The sequence below is a fragment of the Phyllopteryx taeniolatus genome, chromosome 15 (assembly GCF_024500385.1).
Source record: "Phyllopteryx taeniolatus isolate TA_2022b chromosome 15, UOR_Ptae_1.2, whole genome shotgun sequence".
In the NCBI taxonomy this organism is placed as follows: Eukaryota; Metazoa; Chordata; class Actinopteri; order Syngnathiformes; family Syngnathidae; genus Phyllopteryx; species Phyllopteryx taeniolatus.
The window spans coordinates 5,944,657-5,971,978 of NC_084516.1; the positions used below are offsets into that span (position 1 = coordinate 5,944,657).

The following is a 27,322-nucleotide window of genomic DNA, read 5'->3' on the forward strand; positions in this document are numbered from 1 at the left end:
AAGCATTATCTTTGTGTCTTCAGAATAATACATTTGCAAACATCTTTTACTTCGGATAATGACCAAACAGGTGACTGATTCATAATCAATTAAATTTTATGCATTGTCAATTTGAAAAAAATGTCCTGATTTTGAATAAAGGGATGGAAATGAAACCTTGTTAAATTCCAATTCATCCAATTAAAATAATTGTTAGTTGCAGCCCTAAATGTGAACGCGTGTTTCTCTCTATGTGCCCTTCTCTCACCCCAAATCAGAGGTGTTAATTTCCAGCCTAGAAAATGGATCGATAGATGGTTTGTCATCGTGTGTCTCACTGGTCCTCGTTCCCTCCTCCTCAGACCCGGCGGACCCCGAGGTCTCCCTGCCCTCCCCGATGCTCCCCAGGAAAGAGCGCCCCCTCCTGGACGGCAATCTGAACGAGGACGACCGGCTGCTGCCCAAGGACAAGGACAAAACGCGCGGCGGATTTCTGAGCCTCATCAAGAAGAAGAAGAAGAACGCTCCGGCGCCTCCCAAGCGCAGCTCCTCCTTCCGGGAGATGGACGTCCACCCCGATCGGCGGGGCGGGTGTCCGGACCCTCGGGATGTCGACTGCTTCAACAACGGCGGATCTTTGGCCATCAACGACGCCGCGCATGTACTCGAATCCTCAAAGTTCCTGGCTACTAACAATAACGGTACAAACGGAGCTCCCGCCTACCCGGGACCGTTGTTCCCCCGGAAGAAGGGCGCCCCTGCTGTGCCCGGACCCGTGGGCAAGGCGGCTGTCACCTCACCCGGTGAAGAAGAGGTCATGACGAACTCTAAGCGCTTCTTCTGGTCCTCCAGCCTACCCGCCGGGCCGGACGGCACCCAGTGGAGGTCCGTCACCCTGCCAAGGGACTTGGGCCAGAGGCATTTTGACTCGGGCACCTTTGGGGGCAAACCGGCGCTCCCCCGCAAGAGAACCAGCGAGCAGAAAGGGGACACCGCCCCCCGTATGGGCACTCTGACTCCCCCTCCGCGTCTGCCCAAGAAGCCGGAAGAGTCACCGGATGAGGGGCCGAAAGACGGCGAGGCGAGTCCCGTATCCAGTCCCCAGGCTTTAACCCCCAAGGTGGTCAAGAGGCCCGGGCTCCCGGAGAACTCAAAAACCAGCGCCCTGCACGCTGAGCTTCTCAAGCCCAGCGTCTTCCCGGCATTGGGCGCCGCCGGAGACGAGTGCCGGGCCCGCCGCAACAAGCACACCCCCGACGCTCGAGAGAAAGGAAAGTTCCAGAAATCCAAACCGGCTCCTCCGCCGCCCCCTGCCAACGCCAAAACAGGAAAGACCTCCCGCTGTCCCGCTCAAGATCTCCCTTCCCCTTCGTCAGAAATGAAAGCTAAGGGGCTCCTGTCCGCCTCTGAGCCCCAACACGGAACCACTGCCGGTGAGGGGGCCAAGAAGCTGCCCCTGAGCTGCAACTCCAAACCTCAACCGCTCAAGACCTCCGCCTCGGCGAGCGGCTCCCTAGGGGGCGACCCGCAGGGCGCGCCGGCTGCCTTCATCCCCCTCGTCAACCCCCGCCGCTCCCTGCGCAAGACGGCACCGCGCCAGGCCTCAGAGCGCACGCCCAACTCGGCCGTGACCCGCGAGATGGTCCTGGAGGGCGCCGAGCGGCTCCGCGCCGCCATCGGCCGCAACTCTGAGCAGACTGGCAGCCACGGCGCCGTCCTGGAGGCCGGCAAAAACCTGTCCAAGTACTGCGTCAGCTACGTGGACTCCATCCAGCAGATGCGGAACAAGTTCGCCTTCCGCGAGGCCATCAACAAGCTGGAGAGCAGTCTGTGCGAACTGCAGATCTGCCCCGCCGCCTCCGGGGGTGCCAACGCGCAGCAGGACTTCACCAAGCTGCTGTCTTCCGTCAAGGAGATCAGCGACATCGTTCAGAGGTAGCGGACTACGTACAAAATGCAGATGAACTGAAATTTGCCGACTGGTGACGCGGTACTAGTCCGACTCCACCTGTGGTCTTTGTGGATGGATGCAAAGGAATTTGGCCAATTCTGGAGTTAGCGGATATTGAGTAACTACGAACGAGTCGTCATGCTTGAAATCTTTCCTCATGTAATTCCAGAAAAAAAAGTGCCTGTTTTCAAAAAAAGGATGCCTTTGACTAAGCTTACAGCATCCGGAATCCATTTGGCCCAGTCCATCCCTTATGCCAGGGTTTTCCAAATTGAGGGGCGGCACCCAAAAGTGGTTCGCACAACAGGCTTTTTGTTTCACGTGTTCTTTATCGCAGTGTTTTTACATTAGAAGCAATCTCACGGCACACCACCAAACATTAATGTCACAAAATGTACAATACATGGAGGGTGCAAATATATGTATACAGTTGTAAGAGGTATACAGAGTTCTTTATTTTTTTTTTTTTACCCTCTTTCTTCACTTATAGATCTTTTCTGATGCATGCATCTGCGTAAATGTGAATGTGCGCGCGCCACTGTAAGAACATGACCATGACGATAAAGGTGTGCATGTGAGTGTGTAAGAGGTCTATCCGTGTGAGTAAAAACGTAAGACGTGTGTGTAGAAGGTCTGTGTGTGTGTGTGTGATAAATGTATGTGTGTGCGCGTGGGTGCTCAATTAAAATGGGACTGGAAAACTGATCATCCACTCTTTCCCACATTACTAACGGTTCCGGTTCGATCCAGTTTCTGGCGGTATCTGGAAATTGTTCTTCTAATTTTTCAGTGCTGTATGATTTAGCCACTTTCACTGATGATTGGTTAAATTACTTGCTATAAAAGAAATGAATACAAAAGGTCAAAAATGAAAAGTCAGTATAACTCTTTCAAATGTATACCTAATTTTGCACCCTGCGTATACTTGAAATAAATCATAATTTATGGAGCATTTATGTGAAAATTGGGGCACAGTGGTTGGGGATGACTCCTTTATGGTGTATGTCAGTGTTATGGCATGACGTGATGTATTTTGACCAAGTCGGGGTCTCCGGGTGGAACTTGGGGGTCTCCAAAACGGTTGGGAAACCCTGACTCACGTGACAAAATTCAAAGTATTTTCTTCTGTGCTGTGTGGCCGTTTCCTTTGTGGTTCGTCTTTTCCCCAACACGTTTCCGTACAATGACGACAGCCAAGTAAGTCCAGTTTGTAACTTTTGATACTTTGTGCCTTAAAGACTTTTAAATGGCCATACCAAAAAAAAAAAAAAGGAAAAAAATGCCAAGCCCTTGTCCTCAGCTTGTACTGAGGAACTCAGTGGACTCTTGAGCGGAACTTCAGTTTATTAAAAGCCATCAGTAGCAGCTTCAACACATCACAGACTCAAAAGTGTTTCTCGGATCATTTCTGTGTGTGAGAAAGTACATTTTTAATTGTGTGTAAGACATTCGTGTGTAACTGTGCGCAAGTGTTAAAGTGTGTGTGCAAGAAGTTTGTATGGCTGAGTGTGTAAGAAGTTTGTGTGTATAGGGGGATGGAGGGGAATGATTGCGAACGCTGTTTTTCAATGGAGAATATTTGTGGGGGGCAGGGGGGTGGTTGGAGTTTGGACGGAGCTTATGGAGTTTTGGGAGGGGTGGCTCCGTTTCCTAAAACCCAGGGAAAGTCTTACCATTTGTCTCCCCACTTTGACGCCCATGTGTGTAAGTTTGTGTCTGTGTAAATGTAAGTGTGTGTGAGACAGAGTTACGTTTGTGGGATTGTGAAGTGTGAGGAGTGGACCACACAAGCTGGCTTTCTGGACTTTGTACGGCGCTACGGTCCCGCGTTCATGTGTCCGTCATACATGCCACTTCTCTTTGGGTGCAAGCCTCGTCACCAGCTTTAAATGTTTTCTTACTCCCTTCTTCTCTAGCCTCAAAGTGCAATTTTGGTTGCAATAAAATGACAAACGGAACAGTAAATGGACCATTTACTCCCAATAAGGTATGTGCGTGTGTTTGAGGAAGTGTCTAATGTGTATGTGTCTGTGTGTGATTACTTAAGTACTTGTGAGTTTGTAAGAAGTGTCAGTGAGTTAGTAATGTGTGAGTGCGTGTGTAAGAAATATACTGTAATTGTGTAAAAAGCATAGTGTGTTTCTGTAACGTTTGTGGAAGTTCACTTGTCAGTGCGTGTGTATGACTGAGTTTGTGTCAGTGTCATTTTGTGTCTTGTTGCCCGAAAATGACAAACCACGAAATTGTGACGTGCGACTCAAAACACCAGAGAATACGTGGACAGGTTATGTATAATTTATTTTTTCTCTCTGTCTAATCTTTTTGTCATTAAAATCAAAATGTCAACTTTTTTTTTTTTTTTTTTTTTTTAAATCATATACACGCAAAAAAAATGCTTTTTAATGTTAGCATAGCTCCTTTTAAAAATTTATACATATGTACGTTTTTTTTTTTACTTTAGTTGTGGGACAGACAAAAGCAGAAAGTGGTCACTCATACGGCAAAGGGGAAATGAAAACCCTCCCCCTTTAAAAAACAAACAAACAAAAATGTTAAGACAGCAATGCAGAACTCAAAATAAGTTCTGCACATGATCCTAAATCTGGCAAAATTCAAAAGTTCAGTAGTGTGTGAATGGAAGGTGGGATTACGTGGATGTGGATGTGTCTCTCCTTTACATACATTTATTATTAATAATAGAAACTATATTACAGAATGACCCCCCCTCGAGCACTGAAATACAGGCAACCCACAACTAACAACAAACTGTACAAAGTCCAGGTCCCACCAAGTCAGGACATCAGCACACAGTTAAACCAGATTTATATACACAGCCATCCAATCAGGAGTAACTATAGTACACAAAATAAAATAGGGGGCAATTTTCAGCCATTTTTTTTGGGGGGGGGGCATGCTGCTGCTTGGGGTATTATACAAGGCGGCCATTTTGAGGACCAGTCAAGGCCATGCTGCTTTCAATGCTTCGAGACAAAAAAAAAATTCTGGTGTCAGATTGGGGAAAACAGACTAATAAGGCAACAAACAAAATGGTGCTTGTGATATGAGGGTGCAACCATTTGAACTTGGTGACATTTATTGAACAGGGTAGCAAAAAGTAATTCAAGGCTAAATTGTCTTTAGGTGTCAATGTGAATGGTCATTTGTCTATATGTGCCCTGTGATTGGCTGCTCGCCAGTCCAGCGTGTACCCCATTTCTCTCACCCAAAAGTCAGCTGGGATAGGCTCCAGCTCACCTGTGACCCTAACGAGGACAAGTGTTATCTCTAGAAAACGGAAAAGCAGTATTCCTTCCCGTAAGAAATTCAAAGCCGCGCCACACGTTCTTTTAACGAGACGCCTAAATTGCCGTCCGTGTCTTCATTGTCCCGAATCGACAAATCTCACCCTCGATTGGTAGGCGGTGCAGGAAGAAGGCTGATGGGGATTTAGGTGTAATTCATAGAGAAGTTGTCATTTGGAGCTATAAAAGCAAACATTAAAAAAGACTAAGTGACAGTCATGTAATGAACGTGTGGTGGCGAGATGGTAGGAGCAAAAATGTAAAGAAAAAAAAGCTGGCAGGTAAGACGGGAGGAAGAGGGAGTCCATTTGTCGCCTTCACTCCTCCGTGAAGGGGGTGGGTACGGTGGTCTTGGCTGGATTTGGGGGGGGGGGGGGTGGGGTCGGTTGGTCATTAGCATCCACAGCCTTCCCTCTGAGGCTGTGGTTCGCTGGTTAGCCGTCCCCCCTGGGGGGCAGACGGCTTGTGCTGGACGCCCGACTCGGCCGCGTTCAGGTCCAGGCTGCCGTCTTGGATGTTCTGGTAGATCTTCTTGGCCGCCTCCAGGAAGGCGTCCTCCACGTTTTCTCCCCTGAATGCGACACAAATTAGCGTCAGAAAAAAAGAGAAAGGAGGGGCGGGGGCAGAGGGGAGAGATTTTGAAAAGTTGAGGTAGCAACGACTTACGTTTTTGCACTGGCTTCCAAGAAGAGCAGACCTAAAGAAAGAAAAGTCACTTTTAATGTTTGTAAACAAATAAAGTGCCCTGACTTAAGGCCTTTTCACGTTGCACGTGGCAAAGTGTCTGACGCCCTCGACGTTCCCATTCATTGTGCGTGTGGTGAGGGGGCGCATCGACGTGACGCTGAGTGTTTGTCAGAAGAACGACGGCGCGCTTTTATTAAGAAAGCTGGGAACTGTTTTAAATTGTGACACACTGGCACAATACGTCTCCTTTCAACAGTCAGTCCACACGCCACAAACGCGTTCGGAGGTGGAACTCTGCTTTCCTCGACTTCTCTTCCACTTCAACTCACCGTTCTCCTCGGCAAACTGTTTGGCTTCCTCATACGTGACGTCTCTCTGGGCCTCCAAGTCCGCTTTGTTTCCTATGAGAATGATCACCTGTGGATGTGTGGGTGGGAAAAATTAGGAGAAATGCTTTTTAAATGAATACAAAGAAATTAACTCTGCTTGTTCAAAATGGTAGCTTTGAATCAAAATGGGTCAGGGGTTGATTTTTATTTATTTTTTTAAACTATCCAGGGTGTCATTTTGAGGACCCCCTAAAAGACAGCAACTCCAAGAGGGCGCAAAAGAGGTTTTCATGTCACAGTATTTAACACGTTTATTGTTGCGGTTGCTGGTGAAGTTTGCATGTTGTATAAAAATGTCAAGGACACGCTCCATCTTCATTTAGATAAAACACGTTCAGTGTACTTCTAAAGTGATCATTTAAATAGAAAATCTACATGGTGTTCAAATATTCAAAGAGGTAAATGATTGCCACTGGGCATCCGCCAGCTGTTTGCGATCCAGTCAGGTTTAAAAGAAAAGATCAAATGCGATGTTTCAACGTACCGTATTGGGATTGGTGAGGTTTCTGGCATCGGTCAACCAGCTGCTGAGGTGATTGTACGTGCTTCTCCTGTGTCAAAACATACACACACATATATATACATCGGGGTCACCAAGGCTCGTTAAACCTTTCACTGACCGGCTTAGTCGTCGCTTTGCACCAGTCAACTGTTCTTCCATTAACTGCGCTGCGGAAAGCCATTTTAACAGTCGCGCAAAGAATCACTGTTGGTTTTCTTCCCAAGTTAAAGTGCACTTTGGCGACTTCACAGGAGTCGGGCGTGGCGTGAGGAGGAATTTCACACACTCCGTGTTTATTTAGCAGGATGCCGATAACCGTCTCACTATTTGAGTAAGAAACACTGATACATCTGCTCTGCTAACCACTCACTAGATCAGCGATTACCAACCACGTTTGTGTGCAGTGAGAGATCGTCAAGTGTACTGTGGGAAATGATCCAAATTCACTAAATTGGTGGGAACATTACAGTAACCCTTGTTTATCGCGGGGGGTTAGGTTTCGGACCACCCCTGCACTAGGTGAAATCGGCGAAGTACCGACCACATAATTTTGTGTGTGTCGCGTTCAAATAATGATTGAAAGTGCGTCGACCACTGTGGCTCTCCTTACCCACATGCGAGGGCATTAGAGTACCTTACCTGCTCCCTTTCCCCCCCCCCACTTCACTTGAGTGGCAGCCTATCTGAAGTGACAGTTTGTAACATGAAAATCACGTACGTTGGGGCACTTGGAAGTCAAAGTACCACTTAGTGACAGGCAGTACAATTCAATTTTCTTCCACTACATGGCAGGACGTTATTTTTTTTTTCTAATTGCCTTTCCATTTTTAGTGACATTTTATTTGGTGGTGTGCCAGGAAATCCAAAATCTGTTCCTTTGGTCAATAATTTTTGGGAAACACTGTACTACGCTGTCCTGTAGAAAAGCTTCGGTATGCGAGTCGACGCAGCCGTACCTGGTGATGTCGTAGACCATCAGCGCCCCCGCCGCACCGCGGTAGTACGAGCGGGTCACGGCCCGGAAGCGCTCCTGTCCGGCCGTGTCCCAGATCTGCAACTTGATCTTCTGACCGCTCACCTCGATTATCCTCGTGCCGAACTCCACGCCGATCGTGTGGGGGCAGTCTGCCATGACTGCGGGGAGGAGAAGAGGGATTGGTTTGTTTTCCAGGGCTACTATCAGACAACCTGTGAGCCGCTTAAGCGGGGTACACACAGACTACTGATGATGATCGCAAGGGTGGGAAAATGCCTAAATTTAGCACATTTCTGTGTACCTCGCTTTTATGCTAAACCGCAGCCATCCATCTCCAAGTTGGCGGTTTTATCCATTGACAAACTACATGTAACTACGTCCCTGTGAAACCAGCCAGCAGCAGGTGCGTGACGTATTGAACCGAAGCATCTAAAAGCCTCAAATTGCCATCGCGCTCGACTGAAAGCGAGACGCACGGCATCTGCCGTCTTAATAGCGCCCATTCAAAGGGACGCGGACTGAATGGCGGCAGCTGACACACACAAGAGCCTCTCGGTGCCGAGCGTGCGCTTCCTCCGCAGTTTCGAGGGATTTAAAAAAAAAAAAAAAAAAAAAAACAGTTTGAAAAAAGCGCTCAAACGCTGATGATGAAAAGGTGTTGGCAAGTACTTACATTTCTTTTCTGTGAATTGGTGCAGCAAACATGACTTGCCTACCCCCATGTCCCCTGCAGAGAGAGAGCGAGAGAAAAGAGAGTGACAAAACATGAGTCACAGAGAAAAACATGGAAAGAACATAAGGACAATAATGTCAGTGATTTCCAACCACTGATGGGGGATCATCAGGTGCAGTGAGAAATTATCCAATTTATCTTGCTTTGTCTGAAAATGATAATTCATCCTCCAAATAACATATCGTCACTGTCGGCCTGAAATCCCCTATGTCCAAATATGGTCAAATTAATATTTTGTCACAAATAGATACTATTGGCCTGTCCCCACTTCATCGTTTTTGTTTTTTTACACAATATTAACCAATGTAAAGTTGTGAAAATAGCTGGAGAGCATATCCTTCGATGCTCGAACGCTCAAAATGTCTGAGAAGCGTTGTGAAACTGCCTATTTCCTCATTCTGCAGAAGCCGTGAAGCGTAATAGTCGGCCATTTCAAAAGTCTGGACCATTTTAATCAATGACCACGTAATAAATGCGAGATTATTTAGCATATCAAATTAGTGATTAACATAATTTTGGGGTAATAGCAATATAAGGTATAATACCAACTTCAATGAAGTGGTGGTTGGGAAATCAAGCAAGATGGCGGGGTTTTTTTCCTGAAAAGTAGTGGCATTGGCAGGATTCCGCCTGACGGCAACGACATCTTTGTTGATCCATCTATGCCAGCAACGTACAGTGACAGGCAGAAGTATTTTAAAACATTACGGGTTCCGCCATTTGAGATCTTTTCACTGTCACAAGAGTGCAAAATCGCCTGAACGTGATACGTCTTCGCCAATTCCTGCCTGCTTTATTTAATTAAAAAAACAGGGTTCGTAAATATTCAAAGACAAGCTGCACATTCAATTTGATTACATGTACAAAAGCTACATATCATAATCATGGGTTTACTATCGTTGATATTGGATAAACTTACCGATGATGATGTATTTAAAAATGTACGAGTAGTTGTACGGTGCGGTGGCCATTGTGGCTCTGAAAGAGAAGGAACACAACCCAAATTACTTTAACAACACAATAAAAGTAACTAGTGATGTCCTGGCTGCTCGGTACAATATGGTTAAAGCGACAACACTAATAAAAGGACTAATTGTTGACAGCAAAGTCAGTTGCTATTTTTACCTCCTGCTGGGCGGTATGGCCTAAAAGTATCCCGTTTTTTTCTTCATAAAAATCAGATTTCCCCTTCATTGATCAAAAAAGCAAATGACCAACTTCTTTTTAAACGTAAGATAATTAAGAATGTCTAAAAACGGCGCTGTAACTCGCCTTGAGGAAGCCTCCTCCTCCGCTTTCTTACACCACTTACCCACAAAGGGTGAGTAGTTTTATTTTAGCTTCATTATTTAATGGATATTTTTTTCACACTCATTTAACTGACATGCCCTAAACCATATCAAATACGGTGAGAAGGTTTTATAATGACGGAAATCGGATTCTAGAGTACATCATACAAAACAATATGCATTTTTGTTAATGGTAGAAAAATCGATTATGAGTGTGTGACAAGACTCATTGTGTTAATTTTTTTTAGGTTGCACTGTGCACGATTGATTTCAAGGCAGACAACAGACCGTAACAACAATTCCTGCTGAACATTAGAGGCCTTTTTCTCCCCCTGCCTTTTGTCAGCTGCCTGCCGTCACATGACCCTCATGTGGCCTCTCGATCCCCTGTGTGCGTGTGTTCACTGCTCTGGCTATTAAACGTAGCTTCGATGGGGGAGAAAACATAAAATGTGATTTTTTTTTCTGCGATACTCAACAGAGACGAGAAACCCATCGGAGTCGTTTAAGAGAAGAAGGGTCTGCAAGTGCGTGTGACCAAATTACATGGCTCAGCACTTCGTTTTTGACACCAGAGACACACCATCAGTGCCTTTCCTTGTCTCAACAGCTACTTCCCATTGTGGCAAGAGAAAGAGGAGCACTACTGACGGAAATCATGACATAGACACATCCTGAAACCCCGTAGAGAGCACTATTCGAAGGATGTGACTCATTGTAAGTCAGCAAAATTCCATGATACACAGGGTCACGGGATTACGACGATCTCGACATATGCGGTGTCAGAATACATAGCTACTTACAAAATAAAACGAACAACTCCATCTCCAGACTTAAACCCTACAGAGCATGCACTTTTTTCACCCCACTAAGGAGAAGACTGAAGGGAGTAACCTGCCGAAAACAAACAACTGAAAAAAGATGGCAGCATACCGTTCTAATACCGGGGGTCCTATTTACGAGGGTTTTGAAATGCGAGGTACCGAGGTTACGAACAACACGTACCAGGGTCCGACATGAAGACCTTTTGAGTGATGGCCCAGTGCGGCCACCATGAGCAGAGTTGTGGTGGCCCTATCAGAACCGGTACTGGCCCTCTATATTGATGATATAATAATAATAATTTGAATGATTACAAAGTCATACACATAAATTCATTTTTAAGTCTTTCCAAAAGCCAATCTTTGAATAGTTTCGAGTGACAACAAATTGACAAATTTTTTTTTTTTTTATTTCAGTTTTGGTGTTCAATTTAGTCAAAATGTTTTGTCACTACTGTGGATAACTATTCTAATAGACAATAACGCAATGAACTAGTTTGCGAGTAGAAATACATCGTCATGCGGCACTATGAGAGCTCAGTTCTCGCATACCTACTGTTTTTCATTGATTGTTTTGGACAGATATACATACAGTGGATATTAATAGTCTACACACCCCTGTTCGAAGGTTTTTTCTTTCTTCAATTTAAACAAATGAGACCAAAATAAATAATTTAAAAACTTTTTCTACTATTAAAATGCCCTAGAACCTGCACAACTTAATTGGAAAAAAATATATATAGATTGCAAAAGGTAAGTAAAATAACCGAGATAAGGTTGCACAAGTGTGAACACCCTCTTATAACTGGCGATGTGGCTGCATTCAGAATTAACCACATTCAAACATGTTTAAATGGGAGTTAGCTCACACCTGCCACCATTCTGATTAACCCCAAAGTTCATATGTTCTAGTAGGCTTTTCTTGAAAGTTATTTTCATTATAGCAGAAGCCTGAAGGTTCTGCGCTGACACTGACTACTATTTTGAACTGCTCATAATTCACTCTAAGAGCCCAGTTCCAGCTGAAGAAAAGTAGAAGTGTTTTTCATACAAATATTTACACTCATGACGACTCTCCTACAGCGTAAATGAAAGACTACGGCGCGTTCCGACTTACGAACAAATTCATCACCGAAGGATGCACGGAACTCCGAGGAACCTCTTTTTATAAGTACACGTTTTGTTTAAAACTGACAGGAATCGAGACAAGTACCACAGCATTTGGGTTAGCACACAATTAGCATGCCACCTTCAAGACAGGCTATGGTAGAATTAGAATTGCAAGAGACAAACCTCATTATCATGAAATCCAACGGGAGTTTCCCAACGTTTCCGTCCATATGAAGACACTTTCATCTTACAAAGCAATCAAGCAAATTACCTGAATTTTTTTCTACCAACCGGAATCGATTGTTCAGTAGAAGCCTTTACGTCCAATATACTCCGCTGCCCAATTTCAATACATTTTTCGCCATTCGGGCCCCGAATTCACGCTCAGCTTTAGCCGTCTTTGACAGCCGAGTTGGCGTTCGCCCGATAGCTGCTATGTGACATCAACGAGGTGTTACTGTGACAAAGGGACGCCAACATCCCAGCGCGTGTGTCGGCAGGTCTTGTAATGACATTGACGAGATGTCTGGGGAAGTTGTTTTTTTTTTTTTTTTTTACGTTTGTCTTTTTAAACACCCTACACCTGAGTACACATAGAATTATCATGCTAGGTTGCTAACGTTAACTCGCCCGGGTTGGATTATAGGACCAGGCGAACGTAGTGACAGTGTCACTAAGTCTACTCGAGTGGTAATTGCAAAGTGATGAGACTAATCGATAATATTTCGTTTTAGAGTGTTAGTAATAAGTGGTTGGGCTAGCTTCCTTCGTTAGCCGACTCCTGACAACACAAGCTTGCAAAACGGCCCAGCATTAGCCACTATTTTTCTCATTTTTATTTTTTTCCCTTTCCGCGTCCACGGGCCCCTTCTTCGTCTGTGCCCACCTTGGTTTGTACTCACCAGTAACGAAGCCTTGAGACGGGGAAAATGGAGCAATTCCGAGGAATTGTTGAGCGGGTTATCCTGGCGGCTCAAGAAGGATCTGCCTATCCAAGATGGCGGCTCGCGGCGGCACAGGGTTTCCTCCGCTGTGTACAATGGACTTGAGGGACAAAGAGCACCACTCACTGGAGGAGGCCACCCTTACTCCACATGAACATTATCTCACCTGTACAGGTACACAAACCTACTTACCTACCTGTTTTTCCCTATAAAACAGCTCATTGGCAAGACGCCATCTTTGCTCACCATCCATACCACCACTCGCAATCTCAGTTTTATTAATATTGAAACTCATTCACCGGCCAGCCTTCCCGCTTAACATGGATATTTGACTTCTAAAGCCGTCAATGGCAGTGAATGTGCCACACTACTTTTGATTAATCTCCTTTTCAGTTTTCTGTCCTCAACGACTAGAACGTTCTACAACAAATTATAACACTCATTTATCAACATTCATCCCAATATCATCATTTAAAAAGGTTTGCTGCACCTGTTTTTTAAGGCTGTTATGAACCTTTTATTTATCTGCTATGATGTAATGTAATATATTATGTAAATATGTAACTGTAACAAATTGTACAGTTTGTTGTATATGTACTAGGTTGTTTTTATCATATTTATTTGTAGTTGCTTTTATTTTGTTTTGTTTTACTCTGCTGTCTGCAGCCGGGTAGGCATTGCAAATACGAATCTGTTCTCAATTGCCTTACCTGGATAAATAAAGGTTAAACAAATACATAAACAATATCTACCTACCGACTCACTCATCACCCACCTACCTACCCATCCATCCAGCCAGCCAGCCAGAGTATATACACTTCCTCAAATAGATTTCCAACTTGAACAAGAAAACAACCACAAAAAAAAATAATTTGAGGTGTGGCGCGTGATAGACACATGAATTTTAGTTGTCGACTCTGCAATTAATTGTGGCACGGCTTCAAATACAGCAGGGATGTGATTGATGCCCACCCAGGCCCGTTTGGATGTCACCCTCCGGGTGTGTGCCCGGTTAGCATCAATTGTCGCAGTTTTAGAAGCATGGAGCAACACGTATGCTGATAATGTCACAATATTCATAGGCATGTATATCCTTTATCCTCTGTGAAAAATGACGAATATTACACTAAGCTACTGAGTAGTAGTACTGTATAAGAAGTCTATTCTTCTTTGTTTATGTCTTATGACTATTATTCAGTACTGCCTCCCGGCGGCCAAGGAAGGCACACCAGAAGGAGCGACACACTGAATTTGATGCAGCATTTAATCATGAGGCACAGACTGTTTAATGCTTTATATTCCATTTGATTATGTTATGACTGATTTTTTTAAATTAAAGTACAATATTATAGAGTACTAGATTTCCTTATTTTAAAATAAAAACTCAAAAATGTTTTCTTTGTTGGTGGGGTTGGAACGGAGTAATGGCATTTCCATTCATTTCAGTGGGGAAAGATGATTTGAGATAGGAGTGTTTTAAGTTACGAGCGTGATCACATATGAAATGAAACTCGTCTCTTGGTCCACTTGAAAAATGTGAATGAGTTTATTAATACAATAACTGACAGTTTGTGATATCTATTGTGTCCAATAAGGGGCAAGCCGTCTACAATAGATTACACATGCATTTTAAAGCAGACATCTATTAGAGGTAAGGTCTTTATTTGTTCAAGTGAGCAATTAATTGGAGCGAGGCGTCTATTAAAGCAGAGTTTAATTGTGGCACGGTATCTATGACAGCGAACGACGTTATTTGAGGAAAAATGCGATCTCTACAATGTGTCCACTTGGGGTTAATGCTTCTATTAAGAGAGTACAAATGCGTTGTAAAGTGGATGATGCAATTGAGGCATGGCATCTATTACACCAAATTGCATTATTTCAGGAAATGTGCAGTATGTCTGTGTTGGTCCATCCATCCATCCATCCATCCATCCATCCAACAAGCCATCATTTCAACATAAGGCGCACTGGAAAAGAAATTTGTGTGAAAAATATGAATCATTTTATTCATACAATAATGGACCACTTGACATGCATGAACTCTTACAATCATATGTATAACCGCATGCAGTGTGCTCTCTCGAGCTTAGGCGAGAGAACAGGAAAAAAAAAAAAAAACTAAAAAAATATATATTTATATTTTGTTTAACAAAAAAATAAATGAGTGACCTTGAAAGAAAAACACATATCACACATTTTCTTATCGCAATAAAGATATGAAGTTCCATAGAAATGACAATGAATGCACATTATGTCCTAACCGAGTGTAAGCCTTTATAAAACTAGTCAGTGTGCTTCCGTTGTCTTTACTGAAGGTTGAGTGACTTTTCCAACAAAATGTTTTTTATGCGAATGCTGAGAAGCTGTCATGCATGGAGCTGGAATTCCTAGAAAAAGATGGGGCTGTAACTTTCCATCACAGCAAATCATCGCCAATATGCCATAAAGTCTTCAATGAACCTAAGCTAACATTTGGCGAGAGAAGCTGGGTAGACCTGAAACTGGTCGTCGGCCAATCACAGCACACATGTAGACAATCATCATCTGCACCTTTTTCCAGATCTGTACCAACACTGAATGAACTCTCCCTTGGCCCGCGTGCCACCCATACGTAAAGTTGCATGGATGTTTTTTGTTGTTGTTACGTAATCTGACTAAACTAACACTCAAATCGATGCTTTACACTTGGCAGTTTGAAACTACTGCAGTTTTCCATCATGAAAATAATTAAACACAGGGACCATTTTGAAATACGATGTGTCGAACATATTAGGTGAGGGACGAGAAGTGTTTCTGTAAACAAACACAGTGCAGCTCAGGTTCTGGCGAGCGCTACGCTTTTGGCAGAACGTCAAAATCGTTCAAATTCATGACGTTCAAATTCTTTTGAACGTGAATATCAGTGTGGCACGGTAAAAAACTTCCAGCGCCATTTAAACAGCAGTCCCGTGCGCTTTAGATAAACCCAAAGCAATTGTACAAATGTATGTATTAGTGTTTTTAAAGCATAATAATTCACACTGTTCAAGCTGGCATTAGTCTACAACCTTCCTTTCCTAAAAAGAAGCACTGCCATAAAAACTATATTTTTAAGCTCTTATTTCGTTTTATATATCATTAAATCTGCTCCTGAAAACACAAAGGATAAGCAGTTTTTGTTGCCTTGCCGTACCGAATGTCAGCTTCAAACCAAGGTGCGTACTGAACACCTGATTATTTTGTCCATTTATCACCATACCCCTTAAAATCCATTCAGGCCCTGACATAAAATGCCGAGTGAGCATATGACAGTTTCTCTTTCGTGTTTTTAAATACACACAGTGAGTTTGTGTCGCCTGTCATCTACAGCCACATCTTCAGCATCAGCAGGCTGGCCAGTGCGCATGCGTAGTGTGGTCGGCTGCGGGAGGTGGCGCTGTTGCACAGGTCCGAGTCGCAGCAGTGGATGCGGACGCCTGGCAGCTCCTGTTGTTGGCAGTGTCTGGATGTGGCACAGCCGCTGGTCAGGACGATGCCCAGTGCCGCTGCATGGATGGATGGATGGATGGACGGAGAAGACAAATCAGTCACAGAAGAGTTGTGAGTGGCTCAGCAGGAAAATAGCAGCAGTAAGAAGCAAATAGTGCAAGTGTGTAATTAGCAGGGCATTTACACATCTGCACAGGGAAGCATTTTACGCATGAATTAAAACTTGAAGAAAAATCTATTACAGCAATGGCACTATATGAGGAAATGCGCTATTAATCTGTCTTTATACTGCATACTGTATGTTTCTATTAATATTTAATATTATTAAAATAGATTTTAAAGTGGACAACACACCATGCAATTAATTGTGGCACAGGCTCTATAGTAAATGGCATTATCTATCTATCTATCTATCTATCTATCTATCTATCTATCTATCTATCTATCTATCTATCTATCTATCTATCTATCTATCTATCTATCTATCTATCTATCTATCTATCTATCTATCTATCATGTAGTGTATTTATTAGGGGTAAAACATCTACTAATGCATTTTAGAGTTGACGTCATTAATTTAAAAAAAAATCGACTGTGGCTAAGTGCATTTATTTATGCAACTGCAGGGAGTACGAGTCTGACATGGGTAAGGATTTTTTTTGGTGTGTATTTAGGGTACAAATAAATTTTTATTATAGTAAGAAGTTAATTTGAGGTACGTCGTTAACGAAGAAGTAACGCATTTAAGGTGGATGACACACACAACAATTAATTGTGGCACAGCAAATGGCATTATTTGAAGAAAATACGCTATCCATATATGCTCAATTAAAACCTGCAGAAATATCGCAACAGCCCATTCTGAACATGCAATAAAAATCACAATTTATCAAGGCAAATGGCAGTCAAATTCTATTTTACAGATTGGCTCAGTGTTCTAATTAGCATTTGGAAAATTCCCAAATCCAGCCTGACATTCCTTGGACACAAGGAGCTCAGAATCGGGGACTTGAAATCTTTATAATTGATAGTCCAGTCCCATCGTTGGCGTCACATACCCTCAATGTCAAAATGCATTTTTTTTCTTTCTTTTATTTACTTTTTGACCTCTTCTCAAGAGGTTATGTTTTCATCACACAGGTTTGTTTGTGTGTGTGCAACTTCCTGGCAGCATTTTATTTATTTATTTTAAATATAGAAACCTGGATCCATCCAATGTTATCCCCATTATATACAATATATCTCATCACTTAATAGATGTTTCCCCATTAAAATCTTGTCATTTCTATATTTCTATATTCTTACCCAATAATTATTCAGTCACAGGCAGGGGCGATTCTAAAATGAGAGGTATAGGGGTTGCTGAGTTCCCAGCCAGGCAAGATAAATTTCATCTGTGACTAAACTATCATATCTGTTAAATGTTATCTAAATGTTGAGCCACAGCAAACGAGAAATAGAATAAATTATAACCCTACCAATTTTGGGGGAAAGCCAACGCAAATATATAAAATCCTCTCTTTGCTTCTCCCTCTCTCTATGTCCTAATAGGAGTTATAATGTTAACGGGCATCATATCATTTACAACTCAAGTTACAACTTTAGCCTAAAAAAAAAGAAATGGCTTACAGATTGTTTGATTTTGAATAAATGCACTGGAAGTAAGTGTGTACGTGCGGTGAAGACTTTCCTTAACTTCCACTAACAACCCAGGCTAAACTTACTTCCTCTGAGATATACAAAGATGCTGCTTTCTCAATTGAGACATATCACTACAAAATACTTCCTTGACACCAATTACTATTAGTATTATAGAAAATGCGCAAAAAATGCCAATAAGTGAATTTGTGAATAGCAGACTGTGAATACATTATCTGGCTCCGTATAGTAATTGGAACATTGGCTCGATGCCATATTAACATGTTAAAATTTAGCTATATCAATATCTGTCTATACGCATGCATATGCGGCGAAGACTTTCCGGAACTTCCACTAACAGCCTAGGCTAAACTTATAGCTCCTCCTCAACTGACAAAAATGTTAGTCTCTCAGTTGAGATGTGTCACAACATACTTCCTTGACACTTCCTTGAGTAAATGTGTGAATAACAACCAACAAATGGGCAGGAGCTCATTGTAAACATTATCTGGCTCTGTAAAATCATTGGAACATTGGCTCGATGTAGTATTAACATATACTCTATGGGAATGTAGCGATTTCTGGTCAATTCATACATGCGTACATGCACATGCGATGAAGTCTCTCCGGAGCTTCCACTAACAACCCAGGCTAAAGTTAGCTCCTCTCTGACATACAAAGATGACAGTCACATCAACATACTTCCTTGACACCAGTTTCAAAAAGAACAAAGAAACAGGTTTTACAGAAGAAGAAAAAAAAAGGTGAAGTCGCTTATAGTAAACCGAGACTTTGCGAGGGATTACTGTAAACATTTTAAGCCTTGGCGGAGGTCTGAGCTTTGAGGTTTTGCAGGCTGATTGACGATTTTGACAGAGTGTTTGTCAGTCAGTGTGGTAGTGTCAGCCTTCATCTTAGCTTGCGCTCTTTCAAAGGAGGAGGAAAAAGGTGCCTCATCAGCCCTTTGGGCTTCCGGATGTCAAGCGAGGGAACATCTGGATGTGTGTGTGTGTGTGTGTGTGTGTGTGCGTGCGTGCACATCACCATCTGACCATCACCGCCGCCCTGTTGAGGACGTCCGCCGCATCCTCCGTTTGACTTCACATGGCACCACTAGCAGCTTCTCACGGACTCAGCAAGGCGACTAAAACTGCGGCGTTACGTAACCGGCTAAGTGAATATTCACAACGGCGGCCCCGAGAACATTTCCATTGAAGTACGATTAGAAATGATTAAGCAAATGTCCTCTGGCTCGCCACAGTGCATTCATCACCATTTAATCATCTGCTGGCCCATACATATTCCCCAAATAAATATCTAACTTTGGGTGTATTATCTGGGTTAGAGAACAAAGAAATCCTGTTTTTGTGTGTCCAGCACGTGCGTATCATTTCTGTAAAAGTATGAATTTACCAGATATTGTACTACATACAACGTTCCCGTTTCCCTTCATATTTATCTATTTATATAACTTAATTAGAGGCCCCTTTGTGGCGATCGTACTAACTAGAGAAGTAAGTAACATGTCAATTTAGTAAGAAATCATAGAAAAAGTATAAGCATAAGCACAATTATAATAATGTGATTTGGGATGTAGGGTTAACCAGGCATATTATTTACATAAAAAGTTAAGTACAAAAAAAAAGACATTTTCAAGTATGTTTAAAGAAACCCTTAAGTCAGTGGCATGGGTGAGGCTGCAGTGCCCCACCAGCTGGTCTTATGCCTTTCATATTTTATACATAGTAGTGATTAAGTGGCCAAAAAATAAGCCCAAAAAAACAACTTACAGTAGAGCTATTGATATGACATTTATACAATACCATATACTTTATAGGAATTCATACAAAAATGTAATTGCTGTTATTACAATGTAATCAGGGATTTTTGGGTTAGGTCATACTATTCAAATGTAGTTAATTCAGTAAAAAAGACAACATTTTCAAGTAAGTTTCTATCAATTGAAAATTAAACTAATTTTAAAAGTGTGAATTTACCAGAGAGGAAATACAGTATATTGAAATGTTCCCATATGCTTACACGACTTAGACCCATCTTACTTGTCAGCTTTCAGTGCTTTTTTATTTTTTATTTATTTTTCATTTTTTTGTGGGCAACAGCAATTTCTGCGAACAGATAGGAAGTAACAACCTCAGGCTTAACAAATAAGTGTGTGGGTTGTATCTTGTGGAACCCAGTTATTAATGTTTAAATCCATGAGTGAAAATCCAGTTAATACAATTCAAACCCCCAACCTCAGAACTGTTCGATGCAATTCATGTGTAGAAAAAAAACCCAGAAAATCCACTGGTTCACTTTTCATGATTTCTAGCTGAATCCACATGAGAACACCTCCTGCACAACCCTTTCACATTCATTATCAGGACTGCTTCAGGGTTTGATATATTCAAGACGTGTGGGCCACAAGTCAAGGGAGGCTAGTGGTGGCCGCAGGTGCAAATAACGGATGGCGAATGGAGGTCCGAGAGGGGTCAGATGAGGGTGCGTAAAAAGCAAAACAAAACAAAACAAAACAAAACAAAACAAAAAAACACCTGAAAGCTACTTTGAAATCATTCCTTGGTCTTTTTATTTCATTCTTCTCTCTCTAAGGCCTGATTTACTCACTGCTCTCTGTCTTGATGCAGAAGCGGTGCTTGAAGCCCTTGTGCGAGTGGGTGCAGGTGAGCACCTCTGGATTGGAGCAGCCCACGTCCACGTACCTCTGACCCTGGATGATGTTGCAGCCATAGCACTGCAGACCCTCCACTGGGCGGGAGCACATACGGAGAGAAAAGGTAATGATCAAGCCTGCTATTGCGTGCCTACAGAAGGAACACTAAACACAATTAACATAAATAATAATAATAGAAGTGCTGGTTTTATTACTGCAGTAGAATACTTAACAATACAGGGGGGTGTAACATAATAAGGAAGATTAACATAATACCTTTGTGGCCAGTACCTGCCATTGGTAGTATTATATTGCTGTGTCTAGTCACACTTGGTGATGAAATGTACTGTACAGTCCTTATACTGTTTAATATTCCAATTACTGTATAGAACCAGATCATGTATATAGCCAAACCCTTTATGTAGGCAGCCAGTATCCGTTTATTTAACTCTTAGAGGTATTCTCCCTCAGTCGAGATAATAATAAAAAAAAATACAAAATAAAAAAGGAGAGGAAGGAAGCAACATGCAAGTTTAGTAGGAATTCATGCAAATATTAAGCGCTACTCTTACAAAGTGGTTTGTGATTGAGGGATACAAGATACTGTTTACATTACACACATAAAAATATGTAAAAATATATGCAACTTGCCTATGGCGGAGGTTAGCTTCAGCTTGCGAATTCTGCCTTGAAACAAGTGGAAAATGTTTGCCAAATACATGCACATTACAGTAGCGTAGTTTCCTTGATACGTAGCCTACATAAGTGCTAATTTTTACCAGACAAAAAGGCCTTTGCCCTTCAGAGGCAGTTTAAGTAAGCCACTTGAACTGATGACAGTATTGTGCTCAGTACTTGAAGAGAAGTTAATCTAAAAAGCCATCAGGATTCATCTCCGGGGCTCCTTTTCTATTTCCCGTCATCTTGAGTGACAAGCGTAAAAAAAGACGCACTGGTGATCTTCTCCTCTCAAGCTTTCGGGCTAACGGTGACTGACTCAGCCTCAGTAGCGCTTCACCATTTCAAAGCTTAGCAGCCTGCATACGTTGGAGGCGACGGCACAGAAAATGACTCAAGGGGGCAGGATGGAGATGGTGGTAGTGGTGGGGGTGACGCTTTCTTTTCAAGTGATGATTCAAATGATTTGCCCAAACAGCCGCAAGTGGAGCACACTGAGTCCTCTAGCAACGACTTCTTTCAGGAATTATCCAGGTTCTTTTTACAATTTTCACAGGACTTTCAAGAAAGGGAGTGGACCGAATCCACCTTGGTGGGTTTAAGCGGGGATTGTCTGTGAATTCAGAACGATCGCACACACCTGCGACTGACCGGCCAAATCCTGCACACACAAGATGGAAGATCAGCTTTGGAGCTGAAACCAATCCGCCCTCTTTATCTGCGGCGGCCCGGGGAGGACACGAGCCTCTCACTTGCCTGGCCGCTGCTAAATAGCCAAACCCAAAGCCGGGATGGAGCTTTCAGGAGCGAACTAATCCCGCCGCAAATGCTCTTACAAAAATCACTTTTGAAAATCTGCTGGAATCGGTGTAAAGCGTTGCCGGGACCGGAAGTTCCTGCCAGCCTTCATGGGGATGTGTCATGTTTCCGCCCTGTTGGTGATACAGTAGATCAGGGGTCACCATCATGGTGCCCACCGGCACCAGGTCGCCCCCAAGAACCACATGAGTAGTCCGCAGGCCTATTCTAAAAATAGCTCACCATTAATTGGACAGTATGAGTTCCTAGTAATGTTAGAAGTGATCATTTACAAATGTAATTTATAGAAATAAAGTGATGCATATAGATACAGTGGTGCCTTGAGATATAAGTGACCCAAGCTATGAGTTTTTCGAGATAATGAGCCGTCGATCGGCAACAAGCAGCACTTTGGCAGATATTAGTAAATATTCTTTAAAAAGAGGCGTCAAGCTATTTATTGCCACTCCCAGTTGAAGGTTACCATCAAACTAAACATAAAACAAAGACATGTTGTGTATTTAGAACAACAACAGAGGCTCCGCTACCTTAATGCTAACGCACAATGGGAAACTCCATGGGCACACGGGCTGACAATTAGCATCTATGTGTCAGTGTTGTTACTTTTTAAGCAACACATAACTGAACACAAATGGTGCAGCAACACGTTTCGACAGGCCATATAACGATATCGCAGGCATGAAAGAATGGCTGATGTTACTGCTGTAATGAGAAGCTGAGGGAGGAGCTGAGTCCCCAGTACAATATAGCCATATGTCTGTCTTATACTTCCCCCAAGGATATTTTTTATTTTATTATGCTATTATACTATCTTTATTATGTTATGCTTTCCATAGCAAATATCTATTTGGATGTTGCTCAACTATAGATGTCAAAGTCATGTCATGGTCTTCTTTAGATTAGTCTAGACTGAATCGACATTGCCTCTGCTGGTTGCAGCCGAGCAGTGCACCTCATCAATCTATTCCTCCCAATCGACAGAATTTGATCAATTATTAATTTATGTCCACCCTTAACAGAAAATGTATGTGAATAAATACAAATAATCCACCATCAAAAATGTTTTACAAGCAATGTTTTTACGTAACATTTCTTAACGGTCATCCAAGTGTAAAAATATATCTCTTTTTTAACATTAACTGTGTCAAGTTAAGAAAGAAGTTTCCCACAAGCATGGGTAAAACGTAAAGTGACAACATATCACTGCTGTCGAGGCAAAACTCCTATGTCCAAATTTGGTCAATTTCATATTTTTTCACAAATCAATACTATTGGTAAGTCCCTACATGGGTATGTAATGTTAATGGGTCAACAAACTTGCCATGTTTTTGGTTTTCTAAAAAGTGATGCGTTCGAGTTGCCAGCGATATATAGAAGCTAGCCAGTCAGCGGTGAACAGGCTAGCAGCTAATGCTAGTGGCAAAGATGTTTGTTATAGGTTTTTTTTAATATATACACTTTCCATGTTATTATTAGGTTTATATAATGACAAATTATTCATCTGTACATTTTCTACAGCGCCTATCCTCATTGTGGTGACGGGTCGGCTGGAGCCTATCTCAGCTGACTTAGGGCGAGAGGCGGGGTATATCATGGACTGCTCACCAGCCAATTGCAGAGCACATATAGACAAACAAGCATTTACATGCATATTCACATCTATGGACAATTTATTCTAATTAAGCAGAAAAGCAAAGTGTGCAGAATAAATCCCGTTGGCATGCTGACTGTTCACCTTGAGTTTTGCGCCAGTTTATATGAGTATTTTTTGGTCGAGGCCCTATGTTTTGGTTCTATTTCCATATTTGTACCACCTCGGGGGCGTTCTAAGTATTCCATTATAGCGGCGGAAAGGACTGCGGCGTTGTGTTGTGGGATAGAAATGACGGTAATTTACATCCGGCAAAACAAGCTGAATTAACTATTCGTTAGCATGCAATGCTGCACGCTGGCTGCACTCATGAAACATTGAGGAGCTGCCCAGTTATGAGCATTTGTCAACATAATGAGGACTTACTGGAGAGACATTCTACCCTCCCGCCTTGCCCCCCATTGGTACAATCCAATTTATTATGACTGCACACTGGGTTCTCTCGCAGAAAACATTGATTAATTATAAAGAGTCTCACTCCACTGGTACCAAAGTCGATTTCACCGTCAGCTACTTGTTTTGTACGCCCACTGTAATGCTCTTATATACCCTAATGAGGAAGGAAGATTTACATTTAGGCTATAAAAAATCTTTTTGTATGAATACCTACAAAGTTAAACAAAAAAAAAGAGATAAGAACAGCTGGTCGGGCAATGACTCCAATGCCCCCAATGCAGTTGCCACTGGCTCAACTTTTTTTTTTTCCATTTCTAAAACTTTATTTGCTCTTTTTTGTATTAAGGAGAATTCAGTAAGATTTTGTACTCAAATTTGTTGACATCTAATGGATAAAAACTGAGTTGAATGATTGGGTGGATTTAATTGTTTTTTAGTTAATTTCGTTTGCACTAAGGAGAATTGTGAAGGTTAAAATGTCCACATTTTTATATTTAAATGGATTGGAACTTGCTTGAAAATACTAAACCCAAATCAGAACAGCTTGTGGGGCACTGCCCCCAATACCCATGTGACATATTGAGTTCCCACAGACTGTAGAAAAGTCTCTGCGATTGTTGTTTATTTGTACTGTTTTGGAAAAATATAATACGATTTTGTAATGGATGGACTTTAAAGTGGATAGCAACATACTTTAAAAATAACTTTTTTTTTTTACTGAATTAAATGCACGGTGGTCGACTGGTTAGAGCGTCAGCCTCACAGTTCTGAGGACCCGGGTTCAATCCCCGGCCCCGCCTGTGTGCAGTTTGCATGTTCTCCCTGTGCCTGCATGGGTTTTCTCCGGGCACTCCGGTTTCCTCCCACATCCCAAAAACATGCATTAATTGGAGACTCTAAAATTGCCCGTAGGTGTGACTGTGAGTGCGCATGGTTGTTTGTTTGTATGTGCCCTGCGATTGGCTGGCAACCAGTTCAGGGTGTACCCCGCCTCCTGCCCGATCACAGCTGGGATAGGCTCCAGCCCGCCCGCGACCCTAGTGAGGAGAAGCGGCTCAGAAAATGGATGGATGGATGGATACATTTATCTCAATTCACAATCCAAAAATAGCTATGTACGGGTTATGAGCTCATTCTACATATTTCAACTGAATCACTGCTCTGCAATTAATTACACGACCCATATAAGAACAGGTGGTGCGATCAATGCCCCAAATGTAACAATGCCTATTTTCTCATGAGAACTTATTTTTTTATTCATTCTAAATTCATAAACACTTGATTTTTCTGAATGAATTCCAATTTATGTAAATAATATGTCCTAACACTAATGCTCGTTATCGAAATCAGGGCTTCCAACGGGCAATAAATTTTTTTTTTAGTCATGTTTGTTGTCATAAATTCATATCTGTCTTCTTTATTTTAAATTTATGTCCGTATCACAGCAATACATCCATCCATCCATTTTCTGAGCCGCTTCTCCTCACTAGGGTCGCGGGCGTGCTGGAGCCTATCCCAGCTGTCATCGGGCAGGAGGCGGGGTACACCCTGAACTGGTTGCCAGCCAATCGCAGGGCACATAGAAACTAACAACCATTCGTACTCACAGTCATGCCTACGGGCAATTTTAGAGTCTCCAATTAATGCATGTTTTTGGGATGTGGGAGGAAACCGGAGTGCCCGGAGAAAACCCACACAGGCACGGGGAGAACATGCAAACTCCACACAGGCGGGGACGGGGATTGAACCCCGCACCTCAGAACTGTGAGGCTGACGCTCTAACCAGTCGTCCACCGTGCCCCCACAGCAATACATGATTCATTTTAATAAATTTGGAAACTCCTGATACAAATCAATCATGCACAAATGCTCTTCTTATGCATTCGAGAATGTGCTTTTGTGTTGTTAAGCTCCCCTGGTGATGTTTGTTGCATAGTTACAGTTCCAACAACAAAGGAAAAAAAACTAATCCTGTATCACTCTTTAAACAAAAAAACAATTTAATATTCTGGATTACATTCTGTCATGTAAGTATAATTTAGTTTATGCATCCAAATCCTTTTTTAATGACGCCCCACCAAGGCGCTGGGCTCCTGACTCGTTGTAGGCTTCATTTTGGCGCCTCATCTCATTAGTGCCATTAATGGACTTTGCCTTATTGATAAACAAGTCGCCTGTGGGGCACATTAGGGAGTTTGAGATCAGAAGCGACCAAACGATCTGGAGACAGTAAAGCGCACTGTCGTCTCGGCCCCTTAATTTGCTTGTAGTTTGCCCCCACCCCCAATGAGACAAAAGGTTACAGCAAAGCCCTGCTCTAGTCAATTGTTACGACTCTGTTGGGAAATTTAAGTTGGCGACTATGGATATTTGCCGTGGATTTTAAGCTATTGCGGTATATGTGGAGCAAAGGCATATTTATTGGAAATGTGGGTTGTTGGTTATATCTACTGTGGTAATCTAACAATTGCTCTGCAGTGGATCAAAAATGTTCAAAATGCACTATTTCTAACACATTTACTGTACAACAACTTATCACATGGATTGCTTTAAATTGAAAAGACTACTTTTCCCCACATTAAAAAAGCCTAAAAATAAGACAAGAAAATATATCTTATACTGACCTTGTGTCAAGCAGAGCACCAAAATAAATCCAAGCCCGTACACCAGCCAGGTGTATAAAGTCATGGATGCAGCACAGGATGACGTGGGAGCCGGGGTCCCAGTACTGCTGCTTCTGGAGCGGGGGAAATTCTCGCAGCGGTGCCACCTTTTGGGGTGGGGAGCGAAGTAGCCCGAGTGCCTCATTCACGGCACGTTGAACGAACTGCCAGCCAGCCAGTCCGGCGAGGGAGGGAGGCAGCCATGCAGGCAGTCAGTCAGCTCAGCAGCCACTCAGGCAAAGGAGGAGGAGAAGGCAGAGGAGGAAAATATGTGAGTGAACTAAATAGAAGAGATGGAAGTTAGGGTGTGACCCCCTTTGCAATAAAATACTGAGAAATATATCCTCTCATTAATTAGATGAAAATTATGTACTACTTACTAAATTCTCAAATTAAAGAAAAAAAAACTATTGAAGAGTGACAGTCAGTGGCGACTGCACTGGGGCAGTGCCCCATCAGTTGTTTATATATGTGTCAAATATTTTTAGATCCAAGTCTTACTAAATTCTCCTTCATGCAAAAAAAATAAATAAAAAATAAAATAAAAAAGAGCCAAACAAACAACCACTGAAGAGACCCTTAGGTCAGTGGTTCCTCTGCTTTAGTGGCATTGGGGGCAGTGCCCCGCCAGTGATTTTGTTTCATTCGA

The 27,322-nt window shown here is 42.5% G+C and overlaps 3 protein-coding genes and 1 long non-coding RNA gene across 6 annotated transcripts in view; 2 read left to right on the forward strand and 2 right to left on the reverse strand.

Annotated features, from left to right (window-relative positions):
• Positions 1-4,281, forward strand: part of abl1 (c-abl oncogene 1, non-receptor tyrosine kinase) — a 32,635-nt gene extending 28,354 nt beyond the window's left edge. For 2 of the 3 annotated variants that reach the window (XM_061799296.1, XM_061799297.1), the window contains one exon: positions 342-4,281. In XM_061799296.1, the coding sequence (XP_061655280.1) occupies positions 342-1,918 (1,577 nt within the window). In that variant the 3' untranslated portion in view covers positions 1,919-4,281. The remainder of the gene's footprint in view (positions 1-341) is intronic. The other variant, XM_061799298.1, reaches the window with a different exon arrangement.
• Positions 4,212-12,777, reverse strand: rab14l (RAB14, member RAS oncogene family, like). The gene is made up of 8 exons (XM_061799299.1): positions 12,642-12,777; positions 9,439-9,497; positions 8,460-8,513; positions 7,767-7,944; positions 6,793-6,859; positions 6,249-6,336; positions 5,899-5,929; positions 4,212-5,803 (listed from the first exon to the last, which is right to left on the reverse strand). Exons 2-8 carry the CDS (start codon positions 9,488-9,490, stop codon positions 5,626-5,628), a joined length of 648 nt encoding a protein of 215 aa, XP_061655283.1. The 5' UTR covers positions 9,491-9,497; positions 12,642-12,777; the 3' UTR covers positions 4,212-5,625.
• On the forward strand, positions 12,717-22,271 carry LOC133489950 (uncharacterized). The gene is made up of 4 exons (XR_009792061.1): positions 12,717-12,857; positions 16,035-16,265; positions 20,441-20,590; positions 21,701-22,271. It is a non-coding gene; the product is annotated as an uncharacterized LOC133489950 (long non-coding RNA).
• Positions 14,679-27,079, reverse strand: LOC133489949 (uncharacterized). Its single transcript, XM_061799300.1, has 3 exons — positions 26,635-27,079; positions 20,421-20,561; positions 14,679-16,210 (listed from the first exon to the last, which is right to left on the reverse strand). The coding sequence occupies exons 1-3, from the start codon at positions 26,816-26,818 to the stop codon at positions 16,029-16,031; spliced, it is 507 nt and encodes a 168-aa protein (XP_061655284.1). The 5' UTR covers positions 26,819-27,079; the 3' UTR covers positions 14,679-16,028.
• Positions 27,080-27,322: the final 243 nt, after the last annotated feature.

Bases quoted from the DNA above. Each gene is read 5' to 3' on its own strand.
- rab14l (XM_061799299.1), bottom strand. From the start codon at position 9,490: ATGGCCACCGCACCGTACAACTACTCGTACATTTTTAAATACATCATC. The intron at 7,945-8,459 runs GTAAGTACTTGC...TCCTCCCCGCAG, and splicing joins CCAATTCACAGAAAAGAAAT to TCATGGCAGACTGCCCCCAC. The intron at 6,337-6,792 runs GTACGTTGAAAC...ACACATCCACAG, and splicing joins ACCTCACCAATCCCAATACG to GTGATCATTCTCATAGGAAA.
- LOC133489949 (XM_061799300.1), bottom strand. From the start codon at position 26,818: ATGAGGCACTCGGGCTACTTCGCTCCCCACCCCAAAAGGTGGCACCGC. The intron at 20,562-26,634 runs GTCAGTATAAGA...GCTCCCGCCCAG, and splicing joins GGTGCTCTGCTTGACACAAG to TGGAGGGTCTGCAGTGCTAT. The intron at 16,211-20,420 runs GTGAGTAAATCA...CCATCCATGCAG, and splicing joins CTGCATCAAGACAGAGAGCA to CGGCACTGGGCATCGTCCTG.